At 35.9% G+C, this 15,086-nt stretch overlaps 1 protein-coding gene across 1 annotated transcript in view; it reads right to left on the minus strand.

The window, feature by feature from the left end:
* Positions 1 to 15,086, minus strand: part of LOC103263809 (rab proteins geranylgeranyltransferase component A 1) — a gene marked incomplete at its 3' end in the record, with an annotated part of 182,040 nt that overhangs the window by 80,712 nt on the left and 86,242 nt on the right. Inside the window, exon 5 of the mRNA XM_008061466.1 lies at positions 9,482 to 9,869. Within this exon, the coding sequence (XP_008059657.1) occupies positions 9,482 to 9,869 (388 nt within the window). The remainder of the gene's footprint in view (positions 1 to 9,481; positions 9,870 to 15,086) is intronic.

Genomic DNA, 15,086 nt, shown 5'->3' on the forward strand with positions numbered 1-15,086 from the left:
TGGAACAAGAAGAAATTGAGACCCTAAATAGACCAATAACAATCAAGGAAATCGACTACGGAATAAGAAAACTTCCTACAAAAAAAAGCCCTGGTTCAAATGGCATTCCAGCAGAATTCTACAAGACATTTAAGGAGGAGCTGATACTAATCCTACAGAAGGTATTACAGGCAGTTGAAAAAGACGGAACTCTCACCAAATCATTTTACGAAGCCAACATCACAATGATACCCAAACCAGGTAAAGTTCCAACAAAGAAAGAGAACCACAGGCCAATATCTTTGATGAACATAGATGCTAAAATTCTCAACAAGATCCTAGCAAACCGAATTAAGCAATACATCTCAAAAATCATTCATCATGACCAAGTAGGGTTCATTCCTGGGATGCAAGGCTGGTTCAACATTTGTAAAATCATAAATGTAATTAAATACATCAACAGATGTCAAAACAAAAACCACATGATTATATCATTAGATGCCGAAAAAGCTTTTGATAAAATCCAGCACCCCTTCTTGATAAAAACCCTTGAACATCTAGGCATACGGGGAACATACCTCAAAATAGTAAAAGCCATCTATGAGAAACCCACAGTCAGCATACTCCTAAATGGACAAAAACTGGAACCAATTCACCTGAAAACTAGAACAATACAAGGATGCTCACTCTCACCCCTCCTGTTCAACATAGTATTGGAAGTCCTGGCTAGAGCAATGAGAGAAGAGGAGGCAATCAGATGTATCCAAATAGGAAAAGAGGAAGTCAAGTTATCTCTCTTTGTAGATGATATGATTGTGTACCTTGAAAACCCAAGAGAATCTGTCAAAAGCTTCCTTACATTGATAAAGGCCTTTGGCAAAGTCTCAGGATGCAAAATAAATGTACAAAAGACAATCGCATTTCTCTACACCAATAATAAACAAAGAGAAACCCAAATAAACAACACAATTCCATTAAAATAGCCACAAAAAAATTAAATACCTTGGCATCTTCCTAATCAGAAACGTGAAAGACCTTTACAATGAAAACTACAAAACTCTGCTCAAAGAAATCAAAGATGACACAAACAAGTGGAAAAATATCCCATGCTCATGGATTGGAAGAATCAACATTGTGAAGATGTCCATCTTACCTAAGGCAATCTACAAATTCAATGCAATCCCCATCAAATTACCAGCAACATTCTTCTCAGACCTAGAAAAGACAACACAGGAATTCATATGGAAACACAAATGTCCAAGAATAGTCAGAACAATCCTCAGCAAAAAAAACAAAGCAGGTGGTATCACATTACCAGACTTCAAACTTTACTATAAAGCTACAATCATCAAAACAGCTTGGTATTGGTATAGGAACAGGCATACAGATCAATGGAATAGAATTGAGATTCCAGAAGCAAAACCTCAATTTCTCAACCAACTCATCTTCAACAAGGCCTCCACCACCTACCACTGGGGAGAGGAGAACCTATTCAGTAAATGGTTCTGGGAAAACTGGCTCACCACATGCAGAAGATTGAAACAGGACCCCTATCTATCCCCATGTACAAAGGTTAACTTCAAATGGATCAGAGACCAAAATGTAAAACCTGAAACCATAAGAACCTTAGAAAATGAAGGAAATACCCTCATGGAAATCGGAACTGGCATCCAATTCCTGAACAAAACCCGAAACCCACAGATCATAAGAGAGAAGATAGACAAGTGAGACCTTATTAAACTGACAAGCTTCTGCAAGGCCAAAGAAACCATCAAGAAAGCAGGGAGACAGCCTACAGACTGGGAAAAAATATTTGCCAACACCAGGTCTGACAAAGGCTTAACATCCTGAATCTACAAGGAACTCAAATGTGGTGAAAAGAAAAAAACAAACAACCCCATTATAAAATGGACAAAAGATATGAACAGACACTTCACAAAAGAGGACTTCCGAGCATCCAACAAACACATGAAGAAATGTTCAGCCTCACTAATCATCAGGGAGATGCAAATCAAAACCACATGAGATACTACCTAACTCCAGTCAGAATGGCAATTATCAACAACTCAAAAAATAACAGCTGATGGAGAGGGTGTGGCGAAAAGGGAACACTTCTACACTGTTGGTGGGAATGTAAACTAGTGCAACCTCTGTGGAAAGCAGTGTGGCGATTCCTAAAAGCTCTAAATATCAACCTCCCATATAACCCCGCAATCCCCTTACTGGGAATATACTCTGAAGAACTCAAATCACTCTATCAAAAAGATACCTGCACACGTATGTTTATCGCAGCGTTGTTCACAATAGCAAGAACCTGGAAACAACCATGCTGCCCATCAAAAGAGGACTGGATTAAAAAAATGTGGTACATATATACGATGGACTACTACGCAGCCATAAAAAAGAACAAAATCATGAATTTTGCAGCAGTCTGGATGGAACTAGAATCTATAATACTGAGTGACCTCTCACAGAAACAAAGATCCGAATATCACATGTTCTCACTCATATAATGGACCTTGAACATCCAATGTAATACTATAAGAAAATGACTGACAGTTCTGGGAAACTATGGGGGGGGGGATTGGATTAACAGTAGCAAATATCTGTCTGGGGATGGGGAAGCACTTCTTATCAACAGGGTGCCTGAATGAAACATACTTGTACACCTAACCCTTAACTGTACCCCACAAAACCATAATAAAAAATATTGATTAAAAAAAAAAAATCAACCAGCAAGCTCCAAACCTGCTAGACATGAAACGTGAGAAAACAAAATAGCCACAGACCACTTTCCTGGAAATGCAAGATAGTAATTGATTCACACCTTTACCCCCGCCAATCCTCTCTTTATGAAGTTATTGGTTTACAACCCCTGCTTGTCATGTATACCCTGGAGACAATTTGTACTTTGAAAATCTGGTTTTGCTAAATACAACCTTGCAAATTTCAAAGAAAAATGTATAGTCATACAACCCAACACCCCTTCCTTACCTAAACTTACATATAAAATCCCTCCCCTCTTTCTCTGGGTTGCTCAGCCTTGGAGCAGTAGCCCACTGAGTCACCCTGGTGCTAATAAAATGCTACTTTCTAAGATAAAAAAATTAAAAAATTAAAAAATAAAGCATAGGTTCTAAATTAACTCTGCTAAAAAAGAAGAATTGGCAAACTTCATGGCCTTAACTGTACTGGGGCTCAAATTACAGTTACATATAAGAATTTCACTAAATGTAAAGGTACCCCATATTCTTAGGGGAGTTACCAAATGTAAAATAGAGGAGAAACAGGTATGCCATATCTTAACCATCTTAACTAATGCCTTGTCTAAATCCTCCATGGTTTTAGCACCTATGGCCTTAACATATCACATAGTGGACATAGATTTCTGACCCAATGAAAAATAAACTGCATCAAAATGAAATCTTTGACATTTAAAATTAGTATGAAAAAATGGAATCCCATGGACTTAAAATGGGACCTTCACCCCCACCAGATTAAAACAGTTACTATGTCCTAATATAGATTAAAACAAGGCCTACAGAAAGTAAGACTCATTTACATGTATATTCTTCTATTTAATAATGATACTTAGTGTTACTATTTTTTCTTTTGTTGCTTTGCTTTTGGTGTCATAACTAAGAAGATTTTACTTAATCCAAGATCATGAAGACTTAGTGTGTACTATGCTTCTTCTAAAGGTTTTATGGTTTTAGCTCTTGCATTTGGGTCTGTGATTCACTTTGAGTTAACTTTTATGTATAGTGTAAGGAAGAGTTAAAAGTTTATTCTTTTGTATATGGATATCCTGTTGCCTCATCAACATTTGTTGAAAAGACTATTCTTTTCCCATTGATATAAGCTAGCATCCTTGTCAAAAATTAATTGACCTTAAATATAAGGATCTATTTCTGAATTTTCAATTCTAGTACATTGATCAATACATTTATCCTTATGCCAGTAGTATACTTTCTTCCTTGCTGTAGTTTTATAGTTAAGTTTTCACACTGGGAAGTGTGAGTCCTCCAACTTTGTCTTTTTCAAGATTGTTTTGGTTATTCTGGATCCCTTGCATTTCCATATGAATTTTAAAGTTAACTTGTCAAATTCAGCAAAAAAAAAAAAGCCAGCTGGGATTTTGATAGGGATGATGTTAACTCTAGATCAATTTGAGTTATGTTGTCATTTTAATAATATTAAATCTTAAAATCCATGAACATGGGTTGTTTTTCTATTTATTCAGGTCTTCTTTAATATTTCAATGTTTATAAACTCTTGTGAATGAATGGAATTATTGTCTTAATTTTATATTTGGATTGTTCATTGCAAATATATAGAAAATCAATTAAAAAAAAAAAAAGAAGGAACATACCTCAAATTAGTAAGTGTCATTTATGATAAACCCACAGCTAACATATTGCTAAATGGACAGAAACTGGAAACATTTCCCCTGAAAACTGGAACAAGACAAGACTGCACACTCTCACCCCTCTGGTTCAGCATTGTGCGATAAGTTCTAGCTTGGGCAATTAGACAAGAGAAGGAATTCAGGGGTATCCAAATAGGAAAAGAGGAAGTCACGTTATCCCTCTTTGCTGATGATATGATCCTATACCTTAAAAATCCAAGAGAATCTGTCAAAAACCTGCTTGCACTGATAAAAGATGTTGGCAAAGTCTCAGGATACAAAATAAATGTGCAAAAGACACTTCCATTCCTATACAGCAACAAAAAGCAGGCAGAGACCCAAATTAAAAGCACAATCCCACTCAAAATATCCACAGGAAAAAAAGGAAATGCCTTGGTATGTTCCTAACCAGAGAAGTGAAAGACGTTTACAATGAGAACTATAAAACACTGCTCAAAGAAATCCAAGAAGAAACAAACAAATGGAAAAATATTCCATGCTCATGGATAGGAGAATCAACATTGTTAAGATGCCTATTCTACCAAAGGCAATCTACAGATTCACACAATACCCATTAAGTTACCAACATCATTTTTCTCAGATCTGGAAATGACAATACAGAAATTAATGTGGAAACCTAAGTGACCACGAATAGCCAAAACAATCCTTATCAAAAGAAACAAAGCAGGAGGTATCACACTTCCAGACTTCAAATTTACTATAAGGCTATAGTAATCAAAATAGCTTGTTATTGGTACAGGAACAGGCATATATACCAGTGGGACAGGATAGAGATTCAGGAAGCAAAGCCTCAATTTCTCAACCAACTCATCTTTGACAAAGCCTCCAACAACAACCACTGGGGAGAGGAGAACCTATTCAGTAAATGGTGCTGGGAAAACTGGCTGACCACATGCAGAAGATTCAAACGGGACCCCTACCTATCACCACATACAAAAATTAACTCTAAATGGATCAAAGACCTAAATATAAAACCTCAAAGTATAAGAATCTTAGAAAACGCAGGAGACACCCTTACAGAAATTGGAACTGGTAACCAGATCCTATTTGGAACCCTAAATGCATATACCTTAAGAAATAAGATAGACAAGTTGGAAAAAAATATTTGCCAACTGTATATCTGACAAAGGCCTAACATCTAGGATCTATAAGGAACTCAAACGTGTCAAAAGGAAAAAAACAAACAGCACCATTAAAAAGTGGGCAAAAGTCATGAATAGACACTATTCAAAACAAGATACACGGGCAGCCAACAGACACATGAAAAGGTGCTCAGCCTCACTCATCATCAGAGAAATGCAAATCAAAACCACACTGAGATACCACCTAACCCCAGTAAGAATGGCCATCATTAATAAATCAAACACAACAGATGCTGGCAAGGATGCAGAGAAAAAGGAAGGCTTCTACGTAGCTGGTGGGAATGGAAACTAGTGCAACCTCTTTGGAAGACAATGTGAAAATTTCTGAAAGAACTAGAAATTGACTTTCCTTCCAAATGACCCAGTAATTCCCCTATTGGGAATATACCTGGAAACTCATAACATTCTACATAAAAGATACCTGCACATGTTTGTTTGCTGCAACTCTGTTCACAATAGCAAATACACGGAACAAACCATGTTGCCATTCGAAGATGGACTGGATAAAAAAATATGGTACATATACACAATGGAATATTATGCAGCCATAAAGAAGGACAAATATATGGACTTTGCAGCAACTTGGATGGATTTAGAGCAATCATACACAGTGATCTATCACAAAAACAAAGAGAGTACCACATGCTTTCACTCATAAGTGGACCTTGAACAATTATTATAATACTATAAGAAAGGGATTGGCAAAATGGGAATCCCTAGTGGGAAACTGTCAGAATAGGTGGGGTGGGTTTGGCAGTTGAGGGAAACTGCTAGGGGAGGGAGGGACATACCTCATCAACAAGGGTACCTGCATAATCAACATTTGTATACTTAACCCTGAATTGTACCCCACATCTTTATAACAAAAAATAATAATAAAATAAAAAAAATAATAAAAAGCAGGTACTTTGAAAATCTCATTTGTTTAAAAACAAACATTTGAGACTTAAGGATCCCTCAAAAGCCATAATATTTTCAAAATATTAATATAGAAAACATGTATTTTTATTTAATAAGATCTAATAAAGTTTAAGATTTAATGCCAGCTTAAAAATAATGCATTTAATCCTGGTCTACATGGGTAGTGAGTGCCAGCTAAAAGTCCAAACTTCACCTGCATGCAGCCTACTTATGTAGTTAATCCTCACTATGTAGTTAATCCTCACTTTTACCACACATCTCTGTAATAAAGTAAAATAGCAAAACTCTAAATAAATAAAAAATAAAAATGGTTTTAATATATCATTGAAACACGAAAACAAATTTCAATTAAAACTGAACTAGACTATGGTTTTTGAAACTCAGAAATAATGAATGTATACCATTTTTAAACCTAAGCCTTTTTTTCACCACCCTCTAAGCAATCTACTACAGCAATTTCACAGTGATGAGAGGCTAGAGAACACTTCAATTTGATAAAAAAGTAATGGAATTAAAATTAATAATTAACAATTTTTGCTTCAGTTGACATGGTGTTTCCATAATTATAGAAATGAGTTTTAGTGCTTACTACGGCAGCACATATACTAAAATTGGAACGATACAGAGAAGATTAGCATGGCCCCTGCACAAGGATGACATGCAAATTTGTGAAGCGTTCCATATTTAAAAACAAAAGAAATGAGTTTTAAATGTAAAGACCGCATCTTTGATTATTTTCTCTGTGAGTTTGAGCAGTATAAAACTATGTATTTTATTTAACTAACATACCCTGAGCTATACTTTTTTAAAGGCTATCGTACATGGATATGTTTTGCAAACTGTAAAGCCCACGGTAGCTGTTAAGTAATTACACCATGATGCCTTTGAGATGGAATCCATGTAGAAATGTCAAGTAGTTGGGAGACATCAAACTAGACTGTAGGAAAGAGTTAGGGCTTAAAATAGATATTTGGCAATCATCCTAAACTTAGATGTGATAACTGCAATTATTAGAATGGATTAAATTTCCAAAGAGTGACTAACTGCCTTAATAACATGAAATACACTGCTTTTCATCCATTGGGCACTAATGAATGTTCATTAAATGACTAACATTTTTTTAAAAAGACAGTAAATATGCCATTTTTTTTGCAAGATATATACTGTATTTCAGCAAACATAAAGGTCTGAAGCTTCTATGAAATAGCTTTGATTCTTTATATGTGTGTGTGTGTGTGTGTGTGTGTGTGTGTGTGTGTGTGTGTGTGTATGTGTGTGTGTGTGTGTGTCGTATATGTACCAAAGCTATTTCATAAACGTCTTGAACCTTTATGTTACCTGAAATATGTTACCTGAAAATTTGGGGGTACAAGTGCAGGTTTCTTAGAGATATATACTGAAATAGCCTTGATTATTAACCACACTTATATCATCATTTACGTAAAGTATTCCAAATTCCAAGTAACTAATTAAAAATGGAATTTTCAGAACAAATCCATTTGTTATTTTACTATTTCTATTTTTTTGTTTTGTTTTGTTTAACTTATTTTATAGAGTACTGCTTGCTCATAAAAACAGGAAGGTTATCAGTGAGCTAGAATTAAACTTCCAGCCAGGCGCAGTGGCTCATGCCTGTAATCCTAGCACTTTGAGAGGCCAAGGCAAGAGGATCGCCTGAGCCCAGGGGTTCATGACCAGCCTGGGCAACTTGGAGAGACCTTGTCTCTACAATAAATCAAAAAATTAGCTGGATGTGGTGGTGCACACCTGTAGTACCAGCTACTTGGAAGGCTGAGGCAGAAGAATCACCTGAACGCAGCAGGTCGAGGCCGCAGTGGCCATAAGCATGCCACTGCACTCCAGCCTGGAGGACAGAGTGAGACTCCAACTCAAAAAATAAAAATAAAAAAAGAATTAAACTTCCATCCAGAGACAAACAGCCAAGGTGGGAAAAGGGACAGATTTCAAAACATGGCAGGATCAAAGATATAGAGTAGGATCAAGGCAATAGGCAACTCAGACCGTGACAGAATCAGACACAGAGTGCTATTTGACAGAAAGTAAAATGGGTAAGAAGATATTAATATTTTTAGGCATCAAGTACAAAGTGAAGAGTATAAGGATATGGAATTACATCAGCAAAATGTGAGGGACATGCTTTGGTCCCTCTCTATCTCCTATCACTTGGAACTTGAAGAAAGTACATTAAAATGAAAAGCCTGGTTTTGAGGCAAGTCTGATGTTATTCACTCTCCTACTTCTCAATTTCTTATTGTTGGCCCTCAATTTATGGAATTTGCTCTGCTTTTCTCTACTTTTACCCAGTCCTACATTGCAACCTTCTAAAGCCATGATCCTTTATCTTACTGGTTTTCTATTCTTTTGCACTAAAATAGTCTTGCTTCCTATATAAATCCAGTGCAACTGTAACCTTCTGAAACCCAGGGGCCTTCCTTATGGGAAGTCCTGCTTCCTATAAACCCAGTGCAACATTGTACTCTTCTAAGACCCAAGGATGGAAAAATAGTCAAAGACAATAGCATTCTTCCTAGCATTCCTGCTTTCCACTGTTAAATTATCCTCCAAGCCTCTCATACCTGAATATATGATTTTTAAAAATGCACTGATTTATTTAGTATAGTCATCAATCATACAGATGTCAAAATAGTTACTATATATAAAGGCTAACAGAGTTTAGGTAAATTGACAGAATTTTTCTTTCAAAAGAATTCACAGTGTCCATGTGTTAGGAGACTATTAGGATGTACTATGTGCTCTAGTACAGAAGTATTCTTTAAGTAAAAAAGTACTCTTAGTATAGACTAAAAACACATTAGAAGCATTTTAATGTGTTTTTAATCTGTATTTAAGGAACATTTTAAATGAATTATAAACTTCTGGCTACTATCTCTTTATAAAAATAATACCCTGCGATTCAGAAAATAAAATCATAAAAATTGGGTTTATAGGCCCAGATGCTATTTTCAATCAACTAGAAGTTAGTACTTACTTTTGATACTAAGTCAATATTAAATCTCCTGCCTTCTTTAATAATTTGCGAGTAAGTAATCCTATTTTTCTTTGGTTGCTCTGCAGTATCTTTTGCTGTAGGCACATTTTCACTTGTTTCCTCTCCTGAAGTTGATGGTACACACGTTTTATTATCACAATGATTTTCTTTCTCTCCTATCACTTTATCGCCATTTACTTCTAGAGTACTCTCTGGAGCACTGTTTGGAGTTTGCTCTGCAGGCATTTCACAGTTACCAGAGCCTAATGACTCATCTTCTGTAGGCAGGCAGGAAGAATCTGCAGCTTCTGAGGAGTTTGCAGATGTCACAGAGGCATGATTTTTCTGCAGTGCGCCAGCTTCTTCGACATCTTCATGCAAATCCTGACTAATAAGAAATTATAATAATCAACACTATGTTTTTGATAATTGTACTTCACTACATTTTTACACTGCTTTAATTTTCATGGCAATTTTTCTTCCTTTCTTTCTTTCTTTTTGAGTTGGAGTCTCACTCTGTCGTCCAGGCTGGATGCTGTGGCACGCCCACGGCCACCGCAGCCTCAACCTACTGGGCTCAGGTGATCCTTCCACCTCAGCCTTCCAAGTAGCTGGAACTACAGGCCCACGCCAGCACACCTGGCTTTTTAAATTTATTGTAGAGATGAGATCTCGCCAAGTTGCCCAGGCTGGTCTCAAACCCCTGGGCTCAGACAATCCTCTTGCCTCAGCCTCCCAAAGTGCTGGGATTACATGTGTGAGCCACCACATTCAGCCAGGCAATTTTTAAATTCTTTACCCCTTTTAATCAAGTTTATATACATTTTGCCTTATGTGACTGAACCGGACATTAAACATTTATCTTAAGGTTTCAGTACAATACGAAACATAATTAAGATGCGCAAAATACACATCAAGATTTCACATCACGTGTACATTTAGGAGAATTTAAGGCAGACTGGGGAATTGTACTGTAGAAGCAAATCAATAAATTGATTAAGAACACAGCCTTCAGAAATAACACATCTGGGTTCAAACTTTGACCCTATGACTGACAAGTTAGCTCTGTGAACTTGGAACTCATCCTCTCTGAGACCACCTAAATTACCCATCTATAACATAGAGATACTATTACCTACCTCTCGAGGTTGTTTTGAAGATTAAATGAGATATTGCATGCAAAGAACTTGGCACATTGCCTGGGACACAGCAAATGCTCAACACTAGTAATTATCAAAGATGATTATTATTGAGTTCTTGACTTGGTGGTATGACAGAGGTACCTTCAGTAAAGGGGAAAAAATACGCTCTGAAAAGTTTAAGTTGGCCTATCACAATGTGGTACAGTGATACTGTGAAATATACATTTGGTCTTCATCCCCAAAGTGCTGTCTTTGTATGCTGATGTAGACTAATAGCTTTGGAGTGGGGCTGGTCTTCAGAAAGACAAAGGCATGATTAAAGGTTTGGAACTTTCAGCCCTACCACTCAATCTCTAGGGAGGAGAGAGGGGCTGAAGATCAAGTTGATTACCAGTGGTCAATGGTTTAATCAATCATGCCTACATAATGAAACCCTCATAAAAACTCAAACGAACAGGGTTCAGAGCTTTCAGATAAATGAACAGAGGTTCCTGAAGGATGGCACGCCCAGGAAGGGCATGGAAGCTCCATGCCCTTTCCTCCATACCTCACCCCACACATCTCTTCATCTGTATCCTTTGTAATAACCTTTACAATAAACCAGTAAAAGTAAGCAAGTGTTTCCTTGAGTTTTGTGAGCCACTCCAGCAAGTTAATCAAACCCAAAGAGGGGTCCATGGGAACCCCAACTTGAAGCAGGTTGGTCAGTAGCTGTCTAGGTTTGAACTTGCAACTACTGTCTAAAGTTGTAGAGGAAGCAGTCTTGGGGACTGAGCCCTCAACTTGTGGGATCTCCAGGCAGACAATGTAGGTTTAAAATTGGAGGGTGCCAAGTTGGTACCCACTGCTTGTCGGTGGGGGAAAAAACCCTACACATTTGGTCACAGAAGTCTTCCATGTTGATTGTTGTGAATGTGAGAGCCGAGGAAAAACAAGGTTTGAGAATGATTTCCAAAACAGTTATCTAACAGAATCCTTCTGTATTCTTTCCAGTCGTACATTGTTTTAGTATTGGTATTTATTACTCTATTGGAAGCCCCATCTCCAAAGTAATTACTAGGGTTAACATTCTCAGGCCATTATTGTCTTGGTTGATACAACAAGCTCCCATTCAGTCTACCTCCATCATTAATTTCTTCATGATATTTTATTATCCACAGAACCCACTATTTTCACTGATTTGCCCTACTGCTCAGTACCTAGTAAAAAACCAGTTGATTGTTCAAGAATTAACAGTAGCCCTTATATTAAATCTAAACCCATCCCATAAAAATCTTCCTCTTCCTGTCTCTAAACCAAATCACCTTCTTTACTTACTAATTTTCTAGTTCCATCTCCACCTACTTTCCAACATGGCATCTCCAATTCCCAATTTATCAGCTCTAATCTTCATATTTTAGCCTATATCATTTGTTTCCTCTGGGTTATTCTTCCCATTCCCCATATCACAATTCCCCCATTTCCAAACATACTTTAACTATTTTAAGAAAAAGTTTAAATTTCACTTCCAAGAAGTCTTCCTTAACCTACCCACTCTCATCAGTCTATTATTTCATTTTCCTCCAATACATATATAGAGTTTACCTTGCATTTATTTATCAATTCCTTTTTTAATAGTTTAGTTGTCCAGCATATGCTTCATCTCCTGAACTAGACTTTCATTCACTTTAGGGAAGACCCTAACACCACTTCTTCTGTACCCCACACAACACCTACTGCATTGCTCTGTAGATGATGTATCTAATAAATGCTTGATGAATGCAATAGGATATTTTTGTTTCAAATATGAATCAAATACATTGCAGAAAACACACAAAAAAATTAGGTCACGGAAAAACATTATATTGTAAATTCAAAAGTCTGGGTTCAGTGAAAAAAAGATGGCTTATTAAAATCAACACAATAGGCCATTGCTTTGCTAGGCTCTGGTGTGACCATGTGTTCTTTGAGCTATGGCTGTTGCCATGCTTCCTGGCTTTGGTCCCCTCTGCCACCTTGGGGAGGTGAATCTTCTCTTTCTGTCTCTCTAATTTACTTTTCAATATACTATATTTTCAAAAATAAAAATAAAAAACAAAATTAACACAATAAACACAACAAAAAAGGAAAAATGACAATAAAATAGTACTCATATGTCAAGAAATAAAATGACATATTTACTGTTAAATGAAAAAACAAATTGATATCATTAATGTTACAGCAATAGTTTTCAGATCTAGACAAAGATACCTAGGTTTTCTGCATTCCCATGATGAAAGTTCTTTGGCTACATAAACGCACAATAGCATCACTGCTATTAACAAACATTAAAAATGAAGAGCAATAATATCAAATGTGATTTGTATATTTTCTACAGAATTGTTCATACTTTGTATTCAATTTCATTATTTTGAAAACCAAAACTTAAGTGGATTCCTTGAGGAATCTAAGGTGAAAACTTTCAGCAAAAATTTTATGCTTAAGTTTTAAAATAAGAAATAACAGAATAATTCATTACACTTTACAGATAAAACAGATGGCAACCTCTCTTAATACAAATCACGATGATGACACCACAGAAACAGCACAGCAACTGATCTAGGCAGTGGATCTGTCTGTTACATTCTGCAAAAGAGGGCTTGAATGTAATGCATTACCAATGCTAGACAATATGGAAGATAATAAGTCATAATACTTAACGAAAGGTAATGTGTAAGAAAAGAAATTATTCTTTGGGAAATTTTTCTACAACCACAAACTTTTGCTTTACTGGTCTCTACGTCATAATTTGGTTAAATTACTAGCCTTGCAGAAAACACAAGCAATAGAAACACAATATTAGCCCAGGCAACATAGTGAGACCCCCATCTCTACAAAAAATAAAAATAAAAAATTAGCTGGGTATGTGGCATGTGCCTGTAGTCCCAGCTTCTCAGGAGGTTGAGGTGAGAGGATTACTTGTGCCCAGGAGCTTGAGGTTGCAGTGAGCTGCAATGATTATGCCACTACTCTCAGCCTGGGCAGCAGAGTGAGATCCAACTCAGAAGAAAAAAAGAAAGAAAAAGAAACACAATATTGTCCTCACTTTCCATTGAAAACAACTACCATATTTTTGGAGTTCTGTCAAGGCTGAAGTTAATACCTAATGAGAAGGCATTTAACTTTTAGGTAAGGTATACAAGAAAACTCCACTTAAGCAAAATTCTGTTCATCAGAAAGGGCTATCTTCCCCCAGATTTAAAACTGTATACTGTGGTAAAAGATATCATCTTTAAAAGACATTCAAACTTTCAAAGAAAACATCAGAATTAAATAATAGCTCAATTATATTAATTTAGTAATTTAAATATATTTGAAAACTATAAAAACACATTTGCCAATTACAAAATAATGTGGCTGAATTATAAGCCTTCAAAAGTACCTTTGAGTTATAAAATATTACAACAGTTTTTATACAGACACTTCTCAACTTATGATGGGGCCACGCACTGATAAAATCATCATAAGTTGAAAGTATAGCAAGTCAAAGTATATTTAATACCCCAATAAACCCACTGTAAAGCTGAGACATTGTAAGTCAAACCTTCAGAAGCCAGGGACCATCTGTTAAGGAAAACAATTTGCATTATTAGTTTTTATTAAAAGTTTCACTATCAAAATAGATTTCACAAATTAAATGTCATTTACATTGTTAATTTGAATTCCAAAGGCCATTTAAAATATAGTATAACAATATTTTTTAGGTAATTTTTACCTAACTAAAACCACTGAATACTGCTTTGTGTAAGTGTATTTTTTTTTTTTTTCCAAAATCTGCATGTAACACTGAGAATTGGGGAGTATAAATTCTGGTATTATCTAGTACTACTTATCAATTAACAGTACTAACAAAGAAACACCTCAAAATGAATGTATCTTATTAATGCCTTGTAACAGTCAGTCTTTTAGATGAGTCAAATGAAAAACTGCCAACCAGCTGGATAATTTATTCAGCACAGGTGTTTACCATTCATTTTTCAAACATTTGCAGCTTTTTTCCCCTCAACAGCTTGTTGCAGAAGTCACATTATTTTACTTCGATGTATATACACTTTGTTCTAAGGCCATTCATTTCTGATTTTCACAATATATGTTATACTGCTACCCAGCTGTTTATTCCAAAACAAATATTTAATGACTACTCATAAGAAGTATAAAAATCAGGCTATTCCAAAACTGTTCTAGAAAACAGAATATTAAAAAATTGAAATCAATTTTGACTTGCTGCAAATAATATATTGGTAAATATATTTCCCTATTTGTTATCACTTAAAACCACATACTGCAGAATATAGTTGAAACACCAACCTCTTGTCACAGTTATCCAAGAACAAAATTTAATAAGATGGAATACAGCAGTATTATTGGTTATCTACTCAATAACCATTACCCCATTACTCCTTGCTACAACAGCCTCAATTTTTTTCAGTATCAGACTGAAAGTA

Source organism: Carlito syrichta, unplaced genomic scaffold (genome assembly GCF_000164805.1).
Source record: "Carlito syrichta isolate Samal-C Ts95f unplaced genomic scaffold, Tarsius_syrichta-2.0.1 Scaffold305277, whole genome shotgun sequence".
NCBI lineage: Eukaryota > Metazoa > Chordata > Mammalia > Primates > Tarsiidae > Carlito > Carlito syrichta.